We start from the raw sequence: 26,152 nt of genomic DNA, 5'->3' as shown, positions 1-26,152 counted from the left end.
TAGACAGCAATGATAGGTGACACTGATGATGAGGCACTGATTTGCAGCACCGATGGGCACTGTTTAGTGACACTTGTGGGCACTGTTAGGACTGCACAGCCCGATGTGCCTTTAACAGAAGCGTTATCGGATTTCTTCTTCTCTCCTCACGCTGACAGCATGAGGAAAGAAAAGCCAATAACTGGCTTGTGATTGCATCCTGTGATGAGCTGATCACGTGGTAAAGGTCCGCTGTGATTGGCCCTTTACCCCGATCTGTGATCAGCTGAGTCAGAAGGACTCTGCGATCACAGAGCTTGCCGCACGTGCTCCGCAGGGGGCATGCGGGCAGCGCGGTAATGGGGGGGACGTCCATGTACGTCCTCCCGGCAAAGTAAGCCTGTGCTGTAGCCGTCTTTCGGCTATAGGGTGGACGTGAAGTAATTAAGCTCCTAGAAGATGTTTTTAGCATTTTTATTCCCCTGCTCCTAGAAGCTAAATAGTGTTATCCTATGGGGTTGATTTACTAAAGGCAAATAGACCGTAGGCGTGCGCACAGGGTGTGCCAGGAGTGCCTGGGGACACCCTAATCACCCCGTGCGGTGCATATTTCCAATGTTTAGACGCCTGATATTTCACCAAATAAATAAAAAAAATCAGTTTTTGTTTTTCTCCTAAAAAATTGCAAAAAAATAATTAAAATCATATTGTAACTGCCCTACTGACACCACCAATATCTGCCCTTATGACACCATTCAATGCTCTCCTGACACCTTCCGTATATATACCCACACACATGCATATGTGTTTGAGCTTTGGGGTGCACACCCTAATGCAATAGGCTGCGCACACCTATGAAATAGACTATGAACTTTTGCAAATGCAGTTGCTCCAGAGTTTAGTAAATCAAGTAAATGGCAAAGGTGATATTAATGTGGTTTTGAAAGGGGTGATAGCCATTAAGGCTTCTGAGGATTGTAGAAGGTCTTTTCAACTATCCTGAAAAATGACCTCTCATTATTTGATGATTTTTGTACAGAAAAAACAGACAGTGAAATGTTAAATTGAAAAAATGAAAACAAACAAAAGAAAAAAAAGAAAAAGCACACCAAAAATTGAACTACCGTATATACTCGAGTATAAGTCGAATTTTGTCAGCCCTTTTTTTTGGGCTGAAAATGTCCCCTTCGACTTATACTCGAGTCACCGCCGTCTGTCTGCGTGATCAGCGTGTCATGCAGGCAGACGGCGGCCGGCGTGTGATGATAGTGTTCGGCGGCTATTCCAGCATTCAAAAGCCGCGCCTCCTGCTCGTCTGTGATAGGCTGAACAGCTGTCAGTGTACAGCCTATCACGGACATTCTCTCATCCTCGTCCGTGGTATGAGAATGAGAGAATGTCCGTGATAGGCAGTCAGCGGTCAGCCTATCACAGACGAGGAGGAGGCGTGGCTTTTGAAGTGTGGAATGGCCGCCGAACACTATCATTACACGCCGGCCGCCGTTTGAGGATGGAGATCGCCACAGGGAGGATGGAGATCGCCACAGGGAGGCTGCACAGGACACAGGTAGGCTGCACAATCATACAGGACATATACAGGACACATGCACACAGGGACACAGGAACACAGGGACACAGGATACACATGTACAGGACACACATGTACAGGACACAGGACACATGCACAGGGTACAGGTAGGCTGCACAGGACACAGGGAGGCAGGCAGCTGCAGATGGGCATTGTTGACCCTCTGCATTTCTCACCCTCGTCTTATACTCGGGTCAATAAATTTTTCCCAGTTTTTTGTGGTAAATTAGTATTCCCCACTGACAGCTGAATGTCAACTAAACAATTGCCGGCAATAAAACTGAAGAGCCCCCCAAAAAAATTTAAAAAACGGCATTTGTTTTCCCCCCATACCAAACCCTTATCTGAGCATGCAGCCTCGCAGGCCAGGAAGTGGGGCCCCCCTCCTGAACCATACCAGGCCACATGCCCTCAACATGGGGGGGGGGGTGCTTTGGGGCGGGGGGGGTGCTCTGCGGGCGGTGTGAATTATGATGGATTTACACCTAGGGACATTGTTTTTGTTTTTTTAACTACTTGCCGCCCGCGCTATAGCCAAAAGATGGCTGCAGCTTGGGCCTTAATTGCCGGGAGGGCGTCCTGAGGGTCGCGTGCGGCGTGCTCTGTGATCACCTAGAGACTCGGCTGATCACAGATCCGAGTAAGGGGTCAATCCCGGCCCCTTACCATGTGATCAGCTGTCAGCCAATGACAGCTGATCACGTGATGTAAACAGAAGCTCGGTAATCGGTATTTTTTTTTTCCTCACGCGAAAAAAAACGCTAATCACTGACTTCTGTCAGAGGGACATCGGTCCCTCACTCAGAAAGTTGTGGCTGTGCCCAACAGTGTCACCTGCCAGTGCCCACTGTGCCACCTACCAGTGGTACCTATCAGTACCCACCAGTGCCACCTACCAGTTCCCACAGTGCCACCCATCAGTGTCCACCAGTGCTGCCAATCAATGCCCATCAGTGTCTAATAATCAGTGCCACAGATCAGTGCTGCCTATCAGTGTCACGTACCAGTGCCTACCAGTGCCCATCAGTGCTACCCATCACTGATCATCAGTGCCACCTATCAGTGCCACACATTAGTGCCCATCAGTGACACCTATCAGTGCCCATTAGTGCCGCCTTATCAGTGCCGCCTATCAGTGCCCATCAGCGCAGCCTATCAGTGCAGCTTCATCAGCGCACATCAGTGAAGGAGAAAAATTACCTATTTTCAAAATTTTATAACAAACTATGAAACAGTTTTGTTTTCTTTTCAAAATTTTGGTCCCTTTTTGTTTTATTTAGCAAAGAATAAAAAACACAGCAGCAATTAAATACCACCAAAAGAAAGCTCTATCTGTGTGAAAAAAATGATACAAAATTTCATTTGGGTAAACTGCAGCATGACCGCGCAATTGTCATTAAAAGCTGAAAATTGGTCTGGGCAGGAAGAGGGGGTTTAAGTGCCCAATAAGGGAATTGTTAAAAACTGTCTCTGTGTTTTTATTTCTTTTTGACGCTTTTTTGGTTAATGAGTAGAGATACAATGTAAGCACCCTCCCTATGTTGAGGGCATGTGGCTGGTATGGTTCATGCTGGGGGGGTGGCGCACTTGCTCGCCCCCCCTTTTCTGGCCTGCCAGGCTGCATGCTCAGATAATGGTCTGGTATGGTTTTGGGAGGGAAACCCCACACTGTTTTTCAAATGTATGGCATGGGGTTCCCTTTGGATTGAGGAAGACCTCCACATTGTTTTTGACTCAATTTTTTTATTGACGGCAATTGTTTAGTTTACATTCAGCTGTCAGCGGGAATCCCACTGATGAGTCATTCCTTAAAAATACAACCGCCCACTCCGTCAGGAAAATGCTAGCACTCCTAAACATTGCAAAAACGCTGGCAAAAAATGCTTAATATTAGCGTTTTTATCAGCGGTTTTTGAGCGTCTAGTGTGCATAGAGCCTAAATGTGCTAAACAGAAAAAAATCTAAAATGTATTTTCTGGAATCTTAAAAGTAGAATATACCCATCACTACAATATTGCTCTGTACAAATAAGATACAGCTATATAAATACATTTTGGAAAGAAAGAACAATAATACAGCTATTCATATTGCAGGGCTTTGGAGCTGGTAATTTCAAGTCTTTGTTCGAAGCAATAGAAAAGGATCAAGATGCCAGAGGAAACCTAACCGTGTACACAAGTAATGGAGAACCACAACTATTCAACTGAAGACTGAGGAAATGAAATGGATGACTGAGCGGGCACACACTTATAAAAAAATACACGCAACAACTACATAATTCAATAAAGTCTAAAATGTTTCATTTATTACCTATATTATGTTTGTAAGAATAAAGTTGTTGCTGTCAAATGACTACAGCTGGTTAGGGGTATATTTTAAACTGCACAGGAAGAGCCTACACTTTTTTTTTGCCACTATATTTAAAATAAATACACAAAACAAAATCAAAAGGTTAATTCACATTTACCAAACAACTACCTATGTAGATAAAGAGTGTCTGTAAATTAAAAACAAACTGTGCAGCTCTGATTAAAGGTGAATAATGCCCTTGCTATAAGTGTAGGCCATTTACTGAGGTCTGACTGTAATACTCCCAGGACATTGCTAAGTGAGGCCTAGTCATTACTATTCACCTCCTCCATCACAGGAGCGAGCTCAGAGCTAATGCATCAGGGAAGAGAGAGCATGTGAGGGGTTTGAATCAGAAAAAAGCTTGCTCCTGTGATGGTAAAGGTGAGCAGTAACGACTAGGCCTCACTTAGCAAAGTCCTGGGAGTATTCCAGTCAGGCTTCAGGAGGTATGTAAATGACCTACAGTCCTACACCCATAGCAAGAGCATTATTCAACTTTACATAGTTGCCAGCATTCTGAAAAAATGAATAGGGACACTTTTTTGTCTGTAGGCAGAGTCTTATTTAATTAGGCGCAGGGCATGCATTTGTAGGTGTGGTGTAGTTGGGATGAAAAATGCTGAAAACGGGCATGATTTAAACTAAATTTTTGGGCGCGGCTTAAAGGGTTGTGATTAGAGTCTGAGATAAAAAGAGGGATGGAGGGAGAAGCAAGAGAGGGATGGAGGGAGAAGGAAGAGGGGGATGGAGGGAGAGAGAAAGGGAGACAGAGGGAGAGAGAAAGGGAGAGAGAAAAAAGGAGAGAAGGGGAGAAAGAGAGAGAAGCAAAGAAATAGGGAGGGAAGGAGAGAGAAGGTAGGAAAGAAATAAGGAAAGAATAAGGGATGGAGGGACAGCAGGCCCAGATCCTACACCACAATAGCAATATGTGTATTCCAGAAAGTTTAACAATCAGCAGATAGAGATACTCCAAACACCATCCCCTCAGGCAGATCCCACCAAACAGATACAAGAGATGGTCAGAGACTGCAGACGTGATGCAAGAGACGGTCAGAGAGTGTACAGACATGTTACAAGAGATGGTCAGAGAGTGTGCGGACATGATACAGGAGATGGTCAGAGAGTGTGCAGACATGATACAGGAGACGGTCAGAGACTGCAGAAATGATACAGGAGACAGTCAGAGAGAGTGCGGACATGCTACAGAAGACACTCAGAGAGGGTGCAGATATGCTAAAGAAGATGGTCAGAGAGTGTGCAGACATGGTACAGAAGATGGTCAGAGAGTGTGTGGACAAGATACAAGAGACAGTCAGATAGTGTGCGGACATGATACAGGAGATGGTCAGATAGTGTGCGGACATGATACAGGAGATGGTCAGATAGTGTGCGGACATGATACAGGAGACGGTCAGAGAGTGTGCAGACATGATACAAGAGACGGTCAGAGAGGGTGTGGACATGGTACAGAAGATGGTCAGAGAGGATGTGGACATGGTACAGAAGACGGTCAGAGAGGGTGCAGACATGGTACAGAAGACAGTACGAGAGGGCGCGGACATGGTACAGAAGACGGTCAGAGAAGGTGCGGACATGGTACAGAAGCCGGTCAGAGAGGATGTAGACATGGTACAGAAGACAGTCAGAGAGGGTGCGGACATACTACAGAAAAAGGTCAGAGAGGGTGCAGACTTGCTACAGAAGATGTTCAGAGAGGGTGTGGACATGCTACAGGACTTGATGACCTCCAACCCCAAACACGGCTCTGTACACCCACCAACACAGAGAACGTCCAGCAGATCACCCCATGACCACTCACCTGCAACTGTGGTGCCTGCAGCATCTCCCCCTGCACCCGGGCAGCTAATCGGCTTCAGTGTACAAGTGAATTGCTTTGCCTGTACACTGAAGAGAGAAGCCGATTAGCTGCCTGGGTCATAGGCCTCTCCACTGTACACAGGGAAGACACCGGCTAGCCGGAGGGTGATCCCGCAGGCATGTTTTCACAGCAGGAAGCTGCGGCCGTCTTGGTGATCTGACGGATTGCTTACAGAACACCGGGACAAAGCCAATTTCCCATCATTATTCCCAGGACATGGACAAACCGGGGACCTGGGCCTGAATACTGTGAATGTCCTTCGAAAATCAGGACCTTTGGCAACTATGACTAGTCAGAGCTGCACAGCTTTTTTTTTATCTACAAACAGCCCTGATCTGCATAGGCAATTATTTGTAAAATTAAACTAACCCATTTGCGATATTCTACCAGGCAAGATATAAATAGCACTGTTGGAGGAAAGCCATGCAAAGAAATATGGGTGGATACTACTGCTGATCTCCTGTTTAAAATGCTAGTTTCCTAGCCGTCTCCGACCTCAACATTATCGCTGGCCTAGAACAAGCCACAGGTTGTAGAACAAGCATGCAGCAAGTGTTTTTGAAAACCTTCATATGCATACTTTTATTGGTCAGTGAATCAGTATGATAACCAGGTAAATAGCAATTTGTAACTCTTAAAAGAGAAGTATGAACTTGTAAAAAAAGAAAAACATTTATACTCATCAATATAGATACAGCGTTGATCCGATGTCCCCCGCCGGCTCTAATACTGAGAACTGAGTGACCAAAGGCCACTGAACCATCCTTTTTTAACCTTCAGTGTACAGAGAACCTGTGACTGTCTTAATATTAGGACACTTACTTGTCCAGGAATCCAGCGGTGTCTTCACCTGTGCCATTTTTTTGCGGCTTCACAGCCAGTTTCCTACTGCGCATGCACAAATCGCGCTGCTCTCTGTGAATGGGCTGGCTGCGGGGGAAGGAGGAGAGGGGCCGAACTTCTGGCTGAGTTTGCCACGGCGAATTCAGCCAGACGTGGGAGCGGGTTCCTGTTAAATACAGGTCAAAATTTGCCAGCTTAGGAGTAGTCAGGTAATAAAGCGGAACAGAAGTTCCACTGTAAGAAACAGCGAACAGGCAGGCTTTAATTGCAGAAGAGACATGCATTGTTTCTTATGCAATAAAACACCCCCACCTGCCTACTTGCTGTCTTCTCCGGTGCTGTAAACTGAGTTACGCATGCGCAGCTCAGGTTACAACGCTGGGCCGGTCTCTGAATGTTGGGATGACAGCCTTCTGTACATGCGCAGAAGTGACGTCATCCTTCACTGGCCAATGAAGCAGCCTGAAGACTGGCACTCTGAAGAAGATGCCGACTTATGGCTTTTGGACAGGTAAGTATCAAGCTTTTAGTTACGCTTTAATCACAGAGGAGATAAACAGCCAATTTATATGTATGAAGATTAAATATAGTGGTGAACCACAAGGAGAAGCGATTGAATTCTCCATAAGGGGTTGCCAACATCCCAAATTATATCATAGAAGGAACCCTCAAAAGAGAGGGAACACTTGTACCCCCCGGTACAGCGGGACTTTGAAGGCGAACAGTCAGAAGTTTATAAAAACATATTGTTTATTAGAAAAAGTTTTTTGCTTAGAAAAGCAAATTTATAAAAACATGATAACAGTCTATACAAAATATTCATACAAAAACAAAGTTTGAAAATAGTGGATTTTCTATAATTTCAAAACCAAATACAAATACCTCCATAGGCCTAACATGTTTCAGGACGATGTCCCTTCTTCAGAGGTGTTTTTTGGAAGGAAGAATGGGTATGTTCTGAAAAATAGGTGAGAATGAATTTAACATAGGCATATAATTCAAAAGTGAGTATTACAATGTTCTGACGGTGTCCAATATACATACCAATATTTAACTATATAGAAAGGTGTATAAGCAGAGGTCTATCTAAACCTTTAAGAAAACAATTTTTGCATATATTTATACACCTTTCTATACAGTTAAATATTGGTATGTATATTGGACACTGTCAGAACATTGTAATACTCACTTTTGAATTATATGCCTATGTTAAATTCATTCTCACCTATTTTTCAGAACATACCCATTCTTCCTTCCAAAAAACACCTCTGAAGAAGGGACATCGTCCTGAAACATGTTAGGCCTATGGAGGAATTTGTATTTGGTTTTGAAATTATAGAAAATCCACTATTTTCAAACTTTGTTTTTGTATGAATATTTTGTATAGACTGTTATCATGTTTTTATAAATTTGCTTTTCTAAGCAAAAAACTTTTTCTAATAAACAATATGTTTTTATAAACTTCTGACTGTTCGCCTTCAAAGTCCCGCTGTACCGGGGGGTACAAGTGTTCCCTCTCTTTTGAGGGTTCCTTCTATGATATGTATGAAAATTAAGCTTTCAATAGTAAAATTATAATTTTATGCAGAAGAAAAAAAAAATTAAAGCGGAGTTCCACCCAAAAGTGGAACTTCTGCTTATCTGATTCCTACCCTGTCCCCACTTCTGTTGGACCTCGCCACGGCTAGGTACGTTAGAAATCTAGCCTCCTCGTCCCTTCCCTGCGGTCGGGCCTGTAGGAGAGCACAAGGTGCTTTGCGCATGCCCAGTAGGGACCTGGCGGTGAAGGCTTCACTGCTGAGTTACCTCACTGGCAATGGCGGCAGGCAGCACCCGACAGGATATGTAAGTGTCCTTATATTAAAAGTCAGCAGCTACAGTATGTGTAGCTGCTGACCTTTAATTTTTGGAGGGGGGGGGTACACCACTTTAATTATCTTAGTAAAGTTTGATTGTGAACTGAACTTTTTTGGGGAATAGATTATAAAAAATATTAAAATATCTCCTCCAGCCTTGTAAATTGGGACTTACAGTCCACAGAAATAATGAAATAGTGAAATACTAGAGTGGGAATCCTATCATGTGTTCTCCATTGAACTTAGGATTGCATATGAATCAGCCACTTGGCTAGTTTGACAGATACAATTCTGAAGCCCATGAAATAATGTTAAAAAAAAAAAAAAAAGGTTCAGAAAAATAGCAATTATGTTACTTAAAGCCTATCATTAAGCAAATTGTTTAAAAATGAAAATGTTGTCATGTTTATATTTCTGTCTTTCACCCTGTTGGAAGGGAGGTTCACCTTACCTTCTGTCCCTGGGGCATCCACAACAAAGGAGCTGCAGTTGTCTCCACAACAGCGAGCCATAAAATCATTGTCAGACATTGTAATCCTCCCCCATTATTTGCATTGCCATTGGAGAGATCCTCCGTCACTTTCTGTCCTAAAAGAAAGCGAGGGAAAATATCACTTTCATAGTGACAGAGATGACAATAAAATACAGACAAAGGTTCTAACCCAAGCCCCAAACTGCAGCCTACATTTACTTGCCTTTAACCAGTCCTTGACACCACCTTCCACTGACGCCAGCAATAGAATATGATTCTTCCCATGGCCCCAACAATGGGGCACAATCCCTCCCACTGTCACCATTGACATAGCCCTATTTCTTCCACTGACAATGACGGGGCACTATTCCTCCCCATGTCACCAATAATGATCCCCTATTTCTCCTCTTGCACCAATGATGAGGCACTATTTTTCCTCTTACTGACACCAATGATGGAACACTATTCCTCCTCTTAGTGACACCAATGGTAGGACACTATTCCTCCTCTTACTGACACCAATGATTGGACACTATTCCTCCTCTTAGTGACACCAATGGTAGGACACTATTCCTCCTCTTAGTGACACCAATGGTAGGACACTATTCCTCCTCTTACTGACACCAATGGTAGGACACTATTCCTCCTCTTACTGACACTAATGGTAGGACATTATTCCTCCTCTTACTGACACCAATGATGGGACACTATTCCTCCTCTTAGTGACACCAATGGTAGGACACTATTCCTCCTCTTACTGACACCAATGATGGGACACTATTCCTCCTCTTAGTGACACCAATGGTAGGACACTATTCCTCCTCTAAGTGACACCAATGGTAGGACACTATTCCTCCTCTTACTGACACCAATGGTAGGACACTATTCCTCCTCTTACTGACACTAATGGTAGGACATTATTCCTCCTCTTACTGACACCAATGATGGGACACTATTCCTCCTCTTAGTGACACCAATGGTAGGACACTATTCCTCCTCTTACTGACACCAATGATAGGACACTATCCCTCCTCTTAGTGACACCAATGGTAGGACACTATTCCTCCTCTTACTGACACCAATGGTAGGACACTATTCTTCCTCTTACTGACACCAATCATGGGACACTATTCCTCCTCTTACTGACACCAATGGGAGGGCACTATTCCTCCTCTTACTGACACCAATGGTAGGGCACTATTCCTCCTCTTACTGACACCAATGGTAGGACACTATTCCTCCTCTTACTGACACCAATGATGGGACACTATTCCTCCTCTTACTGACACCAATGATGGGACACTATTCCTCCTCTTACTGACACCAATGGTAGGGCACTAGTCCTCCTCTTACTGACACCAAAGATAGGACACCTCCTCTTAGTGACACCAATAGTAGGACACTATTCCTCCTCTTACTGACACCAATCATGGGACACTATTCCTCCTCTTACTGACACCAATGGTAGGGCACTATTCCTCCTCTTACTGACACCAATGGTAGGGCACTATTCCTCCTTGTACTGACACCAATGGTAGGACACTATTCCTCTTCTTACTGACACCAATGATGGGACACTATTCCTCCTCTTACTGACACCAATGAAGGGACACTATTCCTCCTCTTACTGACACCAATGGTAGGGCACTATTCCTCCTCTTACTGACACCAATGGTAGGGCACTATTCCTCCTCTTACTGACACCAATGGTAGGACTCTATTCCTCCTCTTACTGACACCAATGGTAGGGCACTATTCCTCTTCTTACTGACACCAATGGTAGGGCACTATTCCTCCTTGTACTGACACCAATGGTAGGACACTATTCCTCCTCTTACTGACACCAATGAAGGGACACTATTCCTCCTCTTACTGACACCAATGGTAGGGCACTATTCCTCCTCTTACTGACACCAATGGTAGGGCACTATTCCTCCTCTTACTGACACCAATGGTAGGACTCTATTCCTCCTCTTACTGACACCAATGGTAGGACTCTATTCCTCCTCTTACTGACACCAATGGTAGGACTCTATTCCTCCTCTTACTGACACCAATGATGGGACACTATTCCTCCCACAAACAACAATAATAGAGCACTCTTTCCCCCTCTAACTTCAAAGCAGTACTATCCCTCTATCTAACACTAACAATGGAATATTATTCCTTTCAGTGATACCAAAGATGGAGCACTATTTCTTCCATTGACACCAACAACAGGACACTATTCCTCCCACTGACACCAATTGTGGGGCACTATTCCTTACACTGATGCCAAAGATGGAGCACTATTCCTTCCACCGACAGGTCCCCCTCTCCCTCCACCGCCTTTACCAGGCTCTACCGTCCCAGGATTTGCTTCCAGGGACACAGTGAGAGGGAACTGAAGTTGTTCCTCCCACTATGTGACGTCGGAAACTGGAAGCAAGGAGGATTTTGTCACTTCCAGTTTCAGTCACATGTAAACAATCCATTATGAAAGCAACTGGTCAAACTAATCTTGGTTTGATCAGATGCTTTGGAGGCCAGAGGAGAGATCTGGGGTCTAGACTCTCCATAAAGAGGACTTGTCATGGCCCATGCTATCACAAGGGATGTTGTCCATCCCTTGTAATAGCAATAAAAGTGATCAAAAAAATGTTTTTAATAAAATAATTAAAAATGTAAAGCACCCCTGTTTCCCCATCCAATTGCGAATGTGCATGCGAGTCCCGCACACATATGTAAACAGTGATCGCACCACACATGTGAGTTATTACCGCAAACATCAGAGCTAGAACAAGACCTCCTGTGTAACTCTATAGGTAACCTCCAAAGGCTTTTAACCAGTTAAAGGGGTTGTAAACCCTCGTGTTTTTTCACCTTAAAGTGGAGTTCCATCCAAAAGTGGAACTTCCGCTTTAAGTACTCCTCGCCCCCTGACATGCCACAATTGGCATGTCATTTGTTTGGGGGGTGGGGGCTGGGTACCTGGTTTGGAGTGGGACTTCCTGTCCCACTTCCTCCTTCCGACTTCTGGCCGCCTTAGCAACTCCTAGGCAGTCCCTCCCTTCTGGCAATGTTCTAGGACACATCACAGGTCCCAGAACATTGCCTGGCCATTGACGGGCTCGCGCATGCGCAGTGTGTGCCCAGCTGTGAAGCCGCGAACTGTCACAGCCGGGCGCCCACATTCACAATGTCGGCGCTGCAAAGAGGAGGGGGAGAGAACGGAGGCTTTGGGGGGCGGCATCGCTGGACCGTGGGACAGGTGTGTGTCTGTTTATTAAAAGTCAGCAGCTATACTTTTTGTAGCTGCTGACTTTTAATAAACTCAAAAACCAGTGGAACTCCGCTTTAATGCATCCTATGCATTAAGGTGAAAAAACTTCTGACACTGACCGGCCCCATGAGCCCTTCGTTCCCTAGGCGGAGACGCGCTGTTCCTCTCTGCCCGAGGTTCTCGGCTCTTGATTGGATAGATTGATAGCAGCGCAGCCATTGGATCCCACTGCTGTCAATCAAATCCAATGACGTGGGGGGCGGGGCCGAGTCTGGCATTCTGTGTCTATAGACGCAAATGCTGGACTCAGGAGCGCGCCTGCAAGGTAACCACCAGGGAGAGCACTTCTCCCAGGGGGTTAACTAATGCGAGGAGGAGCCGCGAGCGCCACCGGGGGACCCCAGAAGACGAGGTTCAGGGCCACACTGTGCAAAACCAACTGCACAGTGGAGGTAAGTATGACATGTTTGTTATTTAAAAAAAAAAAAAGAGGGTTTACAAACCCTTTAGGGTCCACCCTATAGTAGTTTTACTGCTACAGGGTGGCACCTGTGCACCAGATCACGCATATAGGACTCTTCACTCGCTTCCACTGTGATTACACGCAGTGGAAGCCAATCGGCAGGTGCACAGTACCTGATGTCCTCCAGCACCTGCCGATCATTAGGCAGAGAGGCAGAACGGCAATCTGCCTATGTAAACAAGGCAGATCGCTCTTCTGACAGGAGGAAAGGGATGGAATTTGTGTCCCTGTAAAGCAGGGAATAAATTCAATCTCTTCCCTCTAGTAAAAGCACCTCACATAGTATAGTAAAACACTAGCTAGGCACACAATTATCCCTTTGACTGCCCCTGATGTTAATCCCTTCCCAGCCAGTGTAATTAGTACAGTGACAGAGCATTTTTTTAGCACAGGTCACTGTATTAGTGTCACTTGTCCCCAAAAAGCGTCAGTGTCCGATTTGCCCGCCGCAATATCCCAGTTCCACTTTATGTCGCTGATCACTGCCATTACTAAAAAATAAAATAAGAATATCCCATAGTTTGTAGACGCTATAACTTTTGCGTAAACAAATCAATATACGCTTACTGGGATTTTTTTTTTTCCAAAAATATTTAGCAGAATACATATTGGCCTAAATTGAAGTAGAAATTAGATTTTTTTAAACATTTTATTGGATATGTTTTATAGCAGAAAGTGAAAAATATTGTTTTTATCAAATTTGACGTTTTCAGTTCAAACATGTCCAGGGCGGCCACTGTCCATGTTTAACCACTTCCCACCCGCCGGCCGTCAAATGATGGCTGGGCGGTGCGGCTCTCGTTCTAGGTGGACGTCATATGATGGCCCTCCAGAACGACCGCTCTCGCGCGCCCACAGGAGCGCGCATCGCGGCGATCAGTGGTGTGGTGTGTCAGTCTGACACACTGCTACACCGATCTTGGTAAAGAGCCTCTGACGGAGGCTCTTTACCACGTGATCAGCCATGTCCAATCATGGCTGATCACGATGTAAACAAGAAGAGCCATTGATCGTCTTTTCCTCACTCGCGTTTGACAGACGCAAGTAAAGGAGAGCCGATCGGCTGCTCTCCTGACAGGCGGGGTCTGTGCTGATTGTTTATCAGCGCAGCCCCCCCTCGGATGCCCACCCAGGACCACCAGGATGCTGCCAGGACCACCAGGGATGCCACCCTAGACCACCAGGGAAATGCCAATCAGTGCCCAGGCAGCTGCCAATCAGTGTCCATCCCCAATGCCTGCCAGTGCCAGTGCCATCAGTGATGCCTAACAATGCCATCTATCAGTGCCGCCTATCAGTGCCACCCATAAGTACCCATCAGTGCAGCCTTTCAGTGTCACCTATCAGTGCACACCAGTGCCACCCATGAGTGCCCATCAATGCCGCCTACCAGTGCCCATCAGTGCCGCCTATCAGTGCCTATCGTCAGTGCCACCTCATTGGTGCCACTTTATCAGTGTCCATCAGTGAAGGAGAAAACTTACTTATTTACAAAATTTTATAACAGAAACAAAAGAAAAACTTTTTTTTTCACAATTTTAGGTCTTTTTTTATTTGTTTAGCAAAAAATAAAAAATGCAGAGGAGATCAAATACCACCAAAATAAAGCTCTATTTGTGGGAACAAAATGATAAAAATTCTGTTTGGGTACAGTGTACCATAACCGCACAATTGTCATTTAAACAGCGACAGTGCTGAAAGCTGAAAATTGGCTTGAGCAGGAAGGGGGTTAAGTGCCCTGTATTGAAGTAGTTAAAAAGATGCGATTTTAGGCCCAGCTCAGGTACGAATTCAAGTCCCTGCAATCTCCTGGGAAACGTCACAGGTCCCAGAAAATTGCTTGGCCACTGAGAAGGGGCAGCACGACTCGCGCATGCACATTGCAATCCCGGCTGTGAAGCCACAAGCTGTAACAGCCGGGTGCCCACACTTGCAATGATGGCACCGCAGAGAGGGAGAGAAGCGAAGGTTCAGATGGCCGCACCGCTGGACCGTGGGTAGGGTTGCCACCTGTCCGGGATTCAAATCATTTGTCTGGGTTTCGGTCCCCCTGAAACCCGGACACATTATTCAGAGAGGAATGTGGTTCAGGACAGGGCCTGACAGGAGGGTGAGGGGGCACTACATCCGCCGCATTACTATTACTATTCTCTTTGGAGACCCCAAAGGTGTCCCAGGTCTGTTATCCTATACTGTATACTTCAAAATAAAAAATAAATATTGCTGTGCACCGCTAAAGTGTTCGGGTTTGGCTTGAAGAAAAAGTGGCAACCCTAACTGTGGGACAGGTGTGTGTGTGTTTTTATTAACCACGTCAATACTGGGCACTCTCACCCCTTTCCTTCCCAGGCCAATCTTCAGCTTTCAGTGCTCTAGCACTTTCAATCACAATTGCGCCATCATGCAACACTGTACCCAAATTAAATTTTTAAAGTGCATAATAATTGGTTTGTGTGATCACAGACATATGATTATGTACAGATGTGCGCAGATAATCACAGACATATGTGTGCAGATGATCATTGGGACAGATGATTTCACTGATTTCACTGTTCACGGGCCGGCTGCAGCGATCTGCTCTCCTCACTGACAACTTCTGTGTGAGGAGAGGAGAGCCGATCGCCTAGCAACCGGCTCTCTATTTACGTCACATGATGGCTGTGATTGGTCACCGCCTTCATGTGATCAGGAGGGCCAATCACAGAGCCCTCCTGCTGTTCGGAGATGCGCCATGTCCGGGTGACAAGAGCACATCGGAATTGCGTGCGATCCCCCTCCTTCGGAAGGACGTTCCACTGGGCCGTATGTGTGCAGTGGCCGGGTGGGAGGTGGTTAAAAGTCAGCAGCTACACTTTTGGTAGCTGCTGACTTTTAATAAATGTAAAAACAAGTGGAACTCCGCTCTAAAGCCTCACCTATGGAGATTTTTAGGTACTGTCGTTTGCTGTCGTTCCCCGGGTGTGCACAATTTTAAAAGTTTGACATGTTTGGTATCTATTTATTCAGGGTAACATCAACTTTTATATTTTACAATTGGGTATTGTATTGTGTTTTGTGCTTTTAAATTTATTAAAGTGAATTCCTTCCAAAAAAAAAGTGTGCATTTGAAAAACTGCTGCGCAAATATCGCAACATAAAAAAATGCAACACCCACCGTTTTATTCTCTGGGGCCTCTACTTAAAAAAAATATATAATATTTGGTGGTTCTAAGTGGTTTTCTAGCAAAAAAAAAAAAAAAAAATGCTGATTTTTACATGTAGGAGAAGAATGTCTGAATTGGCTCGGAATGGAGTTGGTCAATTAAATAAACAAAACAATACTCCCTATATTATGATACATTCCTCTCACACACATACATAGCAGGGACGTCTTTGTGAATTATAGCACTGTTTTCTTCTCAATAAAGTACAAAAAAAATGTCTGTCAGTGTGTAGAAAGAAGGAAGCCGAAGCTCACCCTCCGCACTGGAAGTCAGCTTCATGTCTCCCGTACAGCCTCAGCTCTCCTAGAACGTTCTACGCCCGCCTATGGGGAACAACGCAACCTCCTCCACGTTCCTCCACGTTCCCTCCAGCTGCCCCCAGACGTCGTCTGGCCCGAGCGGGCCGAGCTAAAGGTGACGTAGCGGAAACGCCCACCAGAGCCGATAGGTTGGAGCCCGGAAAGGGGCGGGACGGCAGTTCAGATGGAACGTGACGCAGTAAGAAGAGATCGTCATAGATGAGATGAGAAGAATTTCTGCTGCTTCCACGTTCTAGTAGACTCGATCATCTGCCAACATCTAACGGTGTTGGGGTGTGCTAGGAAAATAGACGTCATAGAAAAATTACTAATCTATAGAAGAAATTATAGATTGTCTGATAGGAGAGATCAAACAAAATATCAGGGGGTACCTAGAAGGAGTTCACAGCTTTTAGGCAGCATTCAGCTGGTGTTATTATCGATATTGTATGTAGAAGCCCTGCCAATGGCTGTAGAGCAATGTAACCTCCCTGCTGAGATGCACCCCCATTCTTTTCCAGCCAAGCTATGGCGAATTGTGAATGACCCCCGCTACCGTTCTATGCGATGGGACCCTCGCGGGGAAGGGATTGTCATCGATCAGGAGTTTTTTGAGGCCGAGATACTAGTCCGCAGAGGGATCTTTGTGCCCAAGGACATGTTTAAGGTATCCAGCTTTGGCAGCTTTATCCGTCAGCTCAACCTGTACGGCTTCAGGAAATTGGGATTCGCATCTGGCGATTCCGGTCACCATGTCGGGAACCTCGGAGATGGAGCTCGCAGTCTTCATCACTTCTGTAATGCCTCCTTCCACAGAGATCATCCAGAGCTTCTGTTTAATTTAAAGAGACTGACGAACGTTAACAAGGCAAAGATGGCAGCAAGATTTAAAGGGAACGCCAGGCCTCAAAACCGATACTTGAGGATACTTCCAAATCAAGTGGAAGAGCAAAGAGGGGCAAAGAGTCAAGGTGAGATCCAGGTTGGCTTAAAAGGTTAGCTCACCTTTACTGAAAAAACTGCCTATGTAAATAAGGGGCATCTGTAGATCAAAACAAACAGTGCAGCTCTGACTGAAGTCGGATAATACCCTTGTAATAAGTGTAGGCCATTTTGGTACCTCATAAAGCCTGACTGGTAAACGCCCGAGGGTGTTGCTAAGAGACGCCTAGCTGTTACTGTTCACCTTCATCAACACAGGAATGAGCTCTCAAATACTGAGATCAGAACTGCTTCATCAGAGGAGAGAATAAACATGTGAGGCAATGGCATAACTGCCAGGGTCGCTCAGGTCACACTTGCAGCCGGGCCCTGGCGCTCCGCCACTGTGGGGGGCCCCAAGACGGCCACATGTCTGGGGCAATGTTAACAGGCTCTTTTCTCCTGTCCGTAAAAATGAGAAAAGCACCTGTAAAAAATGTCCTGTCAGCGTCTTTGAACTCCACATGTGCAGTTTCGGAAGTAGCCAATTGGAGAACTGCTGGGCTCGGATCAGGCAGTGGAGTGTGGCTTATATTCACACACCCCACCACACAAGTAGAGACCGAGCTCGGCGGTACGCTAATCGGCTAAATTCAGAACTGCACATGCACAGTTCCGAGTCACCAGCAAGGACATTTTTTTAAAAGTGTTTTACTGCCAGCCTGGCGGCTTGCAAGTTGCGGGCGGCCCGCTGTACACAATATCTGCACTTGCTTGCCTCCCTGAGAGCCGAAGCCCACAATGACACTGGGAAAAGGAGGTGATTGGTGAGTGCCTGGACTTTTACATTGCTCATACTGACAGCATAAATTTCAGATTCAGATTAAGCTCTGGAGAAGGATAAGGGGGCACCCCGGATGATGTAAAGGGGCACTCTAAAGGCACTAAGGGGGAATTCTGAAAGCACTAAGGGGGCACTCTGGATGATGTAAGGGGCACTCCGGATAATGTCTGGGGGCACTCTGGAGGCTGTAGGGGGGCACTCTGGATGATGTAAGGGGGCACTGCAGAGGCATCAAGGGGGCACTCTGGAGGAGGATGTAAGGGGACACTCTGGAAGTGCCCCCTTATATCCTCCAGAGTGCCCCATTACATCCTCCAAAATGCCCCTAGTAAAAATAAGGTCAGTGGTGGAACTACCAGGGTTGCAAAGGTCGCACTTGCGACTTGGCCCTGGCATTCTGCCACCGTGCGGGGGCCCCAAGATTGCAGGAAGGGGGCCTGCTGCAGAACATGAGAAAGGGAGCCAGGCTTTAGAAGGAATGAGTGTCTCTATTTTTCTTGTAACCGCTATCGCTGGGACTGATGGTGAGGATAAATCCAAAACCTTGAGTTGTCACCAGAACAGGTGGGGAAAATCTTTCTTTGGCTCTAGTTCACATCAATGCAGTCAGTTCCAGGTCAGTTTCCAGTGCAGAAACTGACCGGAAACTGACTGGAACTTACTGCACTGGTGTGAACTAGAGCCATTGGAATACATGGAAAACACTGTGTATGCATTTTTATGGCCGGTTCACTCCACAAAAATGCACTCCGGATACATTCTCATCAGTTTTTGCTTACAGTTCACACCACACAGTTCCAACGAAGTTGCGTTTTTGATACAATTTGCTATGTTCCAGTTCAGTTCTGTGCAGAAAAAATGCAGCACGCTCTACTATTTTTTTGTGCACCGGAAACTGACCGGAACTGACTGAAATGGTGTGAACTAGAGCCATTGGAATACATGGAAAATACTGTGCATGCATTTTTAGTGCAGAAAAAAGCACACGGAACTGTATCTGGTGTGAACTGACACTAATGCCACGTGCACACGAGCAGAATGTCCGACAAAAAAAGTCAGACGGGAGCTTTTCATCGTATATTCCGACCGTGTGTATGCCCCATCGGACTTTTTACTTTGAAAATTCTGATGGACCTAGAAAGAGAACATGTTCTAAATTTTTCAGACGGAACCAATTCCTATCGGGAAAACCGCTCATCTGTATGCTGTTCTGACGTACCAAAAACGAAGCATGCTCTGAAGCAAGTACGAGACGGAAGCTATGGTCTACTGGTTATTGAACTTCCTTTTTCTAGTCCCGTCATACGTGTTGTACGTCACTGTGTTCTGGACGGTCGGAATTTGGTGTGACCGCGTGTATGCAAGACAGCTTGAGCGGAACTCCACCGGAAAAACCTTTATGCCCCGTACACACGGTCGGACTTTGTTCGGACATTCCGACAAAAAAATCCTAGGATTTTTTCCGACGGATGTTGGCTCAAACTTGTCTTGCATACACACGGTCACACAAAGTTGTCGGAAAATCCGATCGTTCTAAATGCGGTGATGTAAAACACGTACGTCGGGACTATAAACGGGGCAGTGGCCAATAGCTTTCATCTCTTTATTTATTCTGAGCATGCGTGGCACTTTGTCCGTCGGATTTGTGTACACACGATCGGAATTTCCGACAACGGATTTTGTTGTCGGAAAATTTTATCTCCTGCTCTCAAACTTTGTGTGTCGGAAAATCCGATGGAAAATGTCCGATGGAGCCCACACGCGGTCGGAATTTCCGACAACACGCTCCGATCGGACATTTTCCATCGGAAAATCCGACCGTGTGTACGGGGCATTAGAGTTTATTCCGACGGGAAAACCGGTCGTGTGTACAGGGCATTAGAGTCTTTTCACATAAGCAGTGGATTTTACTGCCTCTCTGAAAAAGGGATCTGTGGTGGGCCCCAATGGGGTATTTTGCACTTAAAGCAGAATTCCAGTCTCCTGTGGAAAAAAAAAACTGTAGCTGCTGACTTTTAAAAAACAGCCACTCACCTGTCCTACGATCCAGCCGTGTGCTCACCCAAGTCGGTCTCACCCGCTGTCTTCTCTTCTCTGTGCCGGCATCTTAAATATGGGCTCAAGCTGTCACAGCCAGGTGCCCACTGCGCATGTGCGAGCAGCGATACGCATCATGAATGGTGGATGCAGTCTTCTGGGTCCTGTCACGTTTTCCAGAAGACTGCAGGAAGGTGGGGGAGGATGGAGAAGAACTTCCGCTCTGATCGCCCAGGCGGTCGGAGCGGGTATCTATCAAAATCAGGTTCCCGCTTCCACCCCACTCCTCAAAAGTGCCAATTGTTCAAGAGAAGCGGTGGGCGAGTCCTTAAAGCAGAACTTCCCCTTTTGGGTGGAGCTCTGCTTTAAATAACATGCCACAACTGCATGGCAAGTGTTTGCCACAAGGTTGCGATGCAGGCTCATTGACCTCAATGGGTGCATTTAGCAAGCGGCACTACCTACCAAATGTAACATTTCGAGTTAAATTTGCTGCATTGTGGGCACGGCAATGAGGCTTCTTTCACACGGGCACCTCCATGAAGCGGAATTCGCTTGCTCAGTGGGGGGATCGCTTCCACTGATCCCTGCTGAGCATGCCGATGGCAGGTCCATGTCTGCTCGGACCTCAGAAGAAAATTTTAGTGACTGGACCTCCTTGAATTTTATTTCAATACCCCTGCTATAGTGTGTACTTTTCTCAATTAAGAGCACTAAGTGTCTTTTCTGTATGATGCTGCTTCATTCCTCTGCTATCAGTGTGAATCACATCTGACAAGTTTTATGGACATCAAGAGAAAAATGGTGACAGAGGAGGGACTTCCAGCTTATTGACACTTTCAGCTCTGCTCCTGTGTGCTGTGTGAATGGGGGGGGGGTTCCCTTCCCTCCCCTCCAATTAGCTCTTAGGGCTCTCCTTACTGAGATCTGCAGAGTGTAACTTCAGCTCTTCAGAGAGAAGATTGGATAAACAGGTAAAACTTATGTAGGAGGATTTGTTTCATCTCTGTGTATCACCTGAGGCCAGTCATCTCGCTGGGTATATGTAAGGGCCGCTTCACACTGCGAATCCACTGCGGGTTCCCGCATCGCATGTTTCTCGGTGGCAGTTCACACTGCCCTATGCGAACTGCTGGGAGTGTCAGGTAAAAGTTAATGACACCCCCAAATCAGTTTGCAGATTGCAGTGCGATCTGCAAACTCGGACAGGAATCGGATCGCATGGGTGTGAACACCCGTGCGATCCGATTTTGCTGCGGACAAAAAAAAGGGTCCTGTGCGAGTTTGATGCAAATTCAGCCATACGATCTTTATGGCTGAAATCGCATCGCACAGAGATCTCATGTGATTTTTTACTGCAGTGCGGTGCGAATCACATCCGATCTCTGACATCGCACCAGTGTGAACCAGCCCTAAAAGTCTACAAATACTTTAAAGTAAAGGGCTAGCACCTCTAAAAAAAACAGTATTTCTGATTCAGTTTCACTTTGTAAGGCTCAATTCACATCTATGCATGTTGCTTTTGAGCGTTTCTGCAGTGTTTTTTGTGGTGCTTGCCGTGTTTTTGAGCAGCATTTTTGCGGCGTTTTTGCCGCGTTTTGCGGTTGGTTTTTTTTTTTTTTTTACAGTTTTTTTTAGACTGTATACAGTCTAAAAAAAAAAAAATGCAAAACGCGTCAAAAACGCAGCAAAAATGCTATAAAATCGCTGTACTTGCATTTTTGATGCTGGTCCATTGAATTCTATTACATGCAAAACGCTGCATTTTGCATGAAAAAAAGTCCCTGACCCTTTCCAAAAACGCAGAGGTACAAAAATGCAAAAATGCATTGATGTGAACATGTTCCATAGGAACCCATGTTAAAAAATTCCCATGCATTTATGCAAAATGCATCAAAAAACACGTTAGTGTGAATGGAGCCCTACTGGAAACTGACTTTTCACTGACATCATGTCAAAGCACTGTGCACTAATATGCTACTGTTATCCAATGAGAGTTGGGAGACAGGGGATTATCAGTTGGTAAAGCTCATCCAAGAAGCTGGATCCTCGGGCTTCCTCTCCGCCATTTCAAGTACTGGTGATCTGTTCCCCCAAAACACTCCTCTTCTCGGGTCATTGTGTACACTCTTGTTAGAGTCATCATACACAATGCAGGACCAGTGGTTACCACTGGTCCTCCATTGTATGATATAATTTAGAGTGTCCGACCACATTCTGAGATGGGAGAGAAGACTGGAACACCGGCTGCTGCAAGACCATGGAAGTAAGATTAGTATTACTCTCTGTTAATACCCTCCAAAGCTAGACAGACATTTATTTCTTGATTTTATTTTGGATCAGCCTGGAGTTCAGTGTTAATTAAGTAGGCACACTGAGAGGATTTTAAGAGTGATATCAACCATCTTGTGGTGTCTATATGTTGGCATAATGTTTACCTTTTAAAGTTTTAGGCTGGGTTCACACTATTGCGAATTGGATTCGTATTTCTCCGCATCCAATTCGCATGTCAGGAGATTGTGACCAGCTCTCAATGGAAACGGTTCACACATCTTCGTAGCGGTTCTGGTGCGAATTGTACAGGAGTCCTGTGCGTCTTCTGGTTTGTTTCAGGTCTGAATTCAGACACAAATTCGGACCTGAAATTGGACCTGAAACAGTGAACAGGGACGCACCAGATCTCTGCTGTGAGCTGCTCCGTGCTGCAATGTGAACCCAGCCTGAAGGTTTGCTTTAAAGGGATTCTGTCACCTTGTCAATAACGGCCAAAGTGTCAGTGTCTTTGTCAAGAGCCCTCCATCCATGTTATAAGTACCTTACCAGCGCTCAATGGCAGCTCCTACCTCCTCTGCAATCAGACCTAAAATGCAAGGGAATGGCTGGTGTCAGGTGCTAAGGGGACAGCAGATGGCTGGTGGACCTGAGCAATGTCACATTCTTCCTGAAAGCAGAAGCAATGAGTATTGTCACCAGCTGTGACGAACGCAGGAGTGGTGAGCTAAGCTAGCATTGATAAGGTGAATAAAACTTGTGGAGGGGGCAAGCTGACAATGTCTGTTTAAAGTATATTTCCAGCCAGATATTTTTTCTAGTTTTGGATAAAGTCGGGAAGGATTCAAACTTGCTAGTGCTATACTGGGTGGGGGGGGGGGGGCCTGTTAGGCTCCATTCACGCTAATGCATTTTTTATGCATTTTGCAGAAATGCAGGGACATTTTTTAGCATGGGTTCCTATTGAACACGTTCACATCAATGCATTCTTGTGCCTCTGCGTTTTTGGAAAGGGTCAGGTACTTTTTTTTCCGGCAAAATACAGCGTTTTGCATGTAATAGACTTCAATACCGCAATTTTGCATGTAATAGACTTCAATACCGCAATTTTGCGTTTTTTTTTTTACACTGTATATAGCTGGTTGCTAAAGAGGGGGCCGGGAAGCCAGTTACCGCGTCCTTAACAACCGATGAGTCATCAGACCGACTCATGCCGAGCATGCAGCCCAGCAGGTCAGGTAAGAGAGGGGACGAGCGAGGGGCCCCCCCCCTCTCCTGAACCAGACTGCATGCCCTCAACATGGGGGGGTGTCGGGGTCTTTTGTGTTTTGTCACACTACACTACTTTTTTTGGTGAATGGGTAGGGGTACAATGTACCCCTACCCATTCAGATGGGGGGGCGGGATCTGGGGGCCCCCTTGTTAAAGAGGGCTTCCAGATTCCGATAAGACCCCCACAACCACGGGGCAAGGGTTGTCGGGAAGAGGCCCTTGTCACCATCAACATGGGGGCAAGGTGCTTTGGGGTGCCCCAAAGCACCCACCCCTCCATGTTGTGGAAATGCAGCCTGGTATGGTTCAGGATGGGGGGGTGCTTGCTTGTCTCCTCCCTTTCCTGACCTGCCAGGCTGCATGCTTGGATAAGGGTCTGCTATGGATTTTGGGGGGGGGGGCCCACCCTATTTTGTTTTTACATTTTGGCGTGGGGGGTCCCCTCCGAATCCATACTAGACCCAAGGGCCTGGTATGGACCTGGAGGGGTCCCCATGCTGGGTTTTTTTCTCTATTTTTTTTAGCCGGCAATTCTTTCTTTTCACATTCAGCTGTCAGTGGGGAAGCCCGCTAACAGCTGATGACTCATTGGTTGTTAAGTACACGGCGGCCGGCTTCCCGGCCCCCTCCTTAGCAACCAGGTATATACACTGTAAAAAGACGAAAACCACGCGTCCAAAAACGCGGCAAACACCACAAAAAGCACTGCAGAAACGCTCAAAAGCAACATGCATAGATGTGAATCGAGCCTTAGAGAGATTTACCCCCACTTCCTCTCCTGCTGACCAAACAGATAATGGGGGATAACTTATGACAGGGACACAGACAGAAAAAAAAATCTGCCAGGACTTCTAAACTTCCCCTACTGTATTAACGTTTTTTTTTTTTTTTGTCTGTGTCACTGTTGAAAAGTAAAGCAGCCCATAGATGATATGGTTTTCTTTCTTCCACCATGGGTGGAAGGAAAGAAAATTGCTCATTTCCACCATCAACACAGTCAGTATTGCTGGGGGAATGCCTCCTGCAGTGCTATTGTGTTCTGCTGGCGGGGGGAGACTTCCTGGTCAGCAGGACCCAATGTCTACTGCTAGCAGCTATAGCCGCATGCAAAAAGTCAGAAAGGCTGCTTATACCCAAGTCAGTTGATAGATCGACTTGGGTACAATCAGCCTGCCCACAAATGGATCATATCTTGGCCTGTTCCAGCTGAACTTGCCAAATTTCGATCCAGGTATGGCCGGTTTTACCCTCACTTTTTGTCTGGTAAAACATTGTCAGCAGGAATGGAAGTGAGGATAAATCTCTCTAACAGACTCCCAAAAAGCCTGACATGGGTTCCAAAGTTAGGAAAAGTAGGTTTATTGGACATACATTTTAACTATTGTGCTTTGTTAACTCATACTGTTATGTTCCCCTTAAGAAGCTATGAGACCTGATTTATTATTTATCCTACACTGGAAAAGGTAGGTGGCCACTGATTTACCACTACTACAGGTTTGCATTATTTATTTATTTATTTATTTCAGGTACTTATATAGCGCCGTCAATTTACGCAGCGCTTTACATATACATTGTACATTCACATCAGTCCCTACCCTCAAGGGGCTTACAATCTAAGGTCCCTAACTCACATTCATACATACTAGGGACAATTTAGACAGGATCCAATTAACATTATTGCTTTTTTGATTTAGGCATGACCATCAGCAGTCATTCATCTCTCCAATCAGATTGCCTTTTTGGCTACTGAGGCACTCTCATTGGTTAAGGGGATGGCAGTCAACTGGGCTTTGCCCTTACTGGCTGCTGAAGAGCTCTTATTGTATAAGGATGACAGTTAGCAGGGCTTGCCCCGTCCCTCACCTCCCTAAGTGTGACTCCAAAGTAAAAATTATTTAAAAAATTACACACAAAAGAGGAATGCATAAGTGGAGTTGTTTCTTAAGTTTAATATTTTTATTACCTGACTTATCTAATTTCTGCTGTTTCTGATCTATAGGTCTAATGCCATTGGAAAAGAATAAGCATTTTCCTAAGCAAGAAAATATTTCTCTATATCCCTATGCTGGTCCGGTATCCCAAAGCCATTCTGCGTCTTCTATAAAAGAGTTTGTTGATATGCCAGTGTCTACTAAGATGTTGCCAAGTTCAGTGGGACCTCATCAAGGGTACTTAAGTGTTCCATCACCATTCCCAGAAAGGCCAGCCCTTTTTCCTCTCATCCAGCAAGTTCCAACTCAAGTTGCATATACACTGCAGTCCACTGCCACTTCTCTTCATGTCCAGCAAGGTCACTCTGTCATGATGGGATCTGTACAGAATTATGGAAGCTCACTCTCCATGCAGTATCCTAGTGCATATTATCCAGCAGGTGAGTCTTCAGTCTTTAGACAAGATGTTCTGCTGGAAGCATTCATCAAATATATTTTATATATAGATAAGCAAAAACATGTTTCTTTCAGAACTGGTGAAATTTAGGATATTGCAAAGAGTTTTACATACAGAAGTGTCAATAGGAAGAAGAAATAATATGTAAAATTTTGTAATGAAG

At 45.6% G+C, this 26,152-nt stretch overlaps 2 protein-coding genes across 4 annotated transcripts in view; both read left to right on the top strand.

Moving 5' to 3' along the window:
- Positions 1-3,920, top strand: part of LOC141128905 (4-hydroxyphenylpyruvate dioxygenase) — a 150,417-nt gene extending 146,497 nt beyond the window's left edge. For all 3 annotated transcript variants that reach the window (XM_073616543.1, XM_073616541.1, XM_073616542.1), the window contains one exon: positions 3,661-3,920. In XM_073616543.1, the coding sequence (XP_073472644.1) occupies positions 3,661-3,774 (114 nt within the window). In that variant the 3' untranslated portion in view covers positions 3,775-3,920. The remainder of the gene's footprint in view (positions 1-3,660) is intronic.
- A 12,835-nt stretch (positions 3,921-16,755) lies between these two features.
- HSF5 (heat shock transcription factor 5) overlaps positions 16,756-26,152 on the top strand; it is a 43,455-nt gene continuing 34,058 nt past the window's right edge. The window contains exons 1-2 of the mRNA XM_073614351.1: positions 16,756-17,227; positions 25,601-25,972. Coding sequence (XP_073470452.1) covers positions 16,756-17,227; positions 25,601-25,972 — 844 coding nt within the window. The remainder of the gene's footprint in view (positions 17,228-25,600; positions 25,973-26,152) is intronic.

Source organism: Aquarana catesbeiana, linkage group LG02 (assembly GCF_042186555.1).
Source record: "Aquarana catesbeiana isolate 2022-GZ linkage group LG02, ASM4218655v1, whole genome shotgun sequence".
NCBI classification, from domain to species: Eukaryota; Metazoa; Chordata; class Amphibia; order Anura; family Ranidae; genus Aquarana; species Aquarana catesbeiana.
This window is presented reverse-complemented; position numbering and strand designations above follow the sequence as displayed.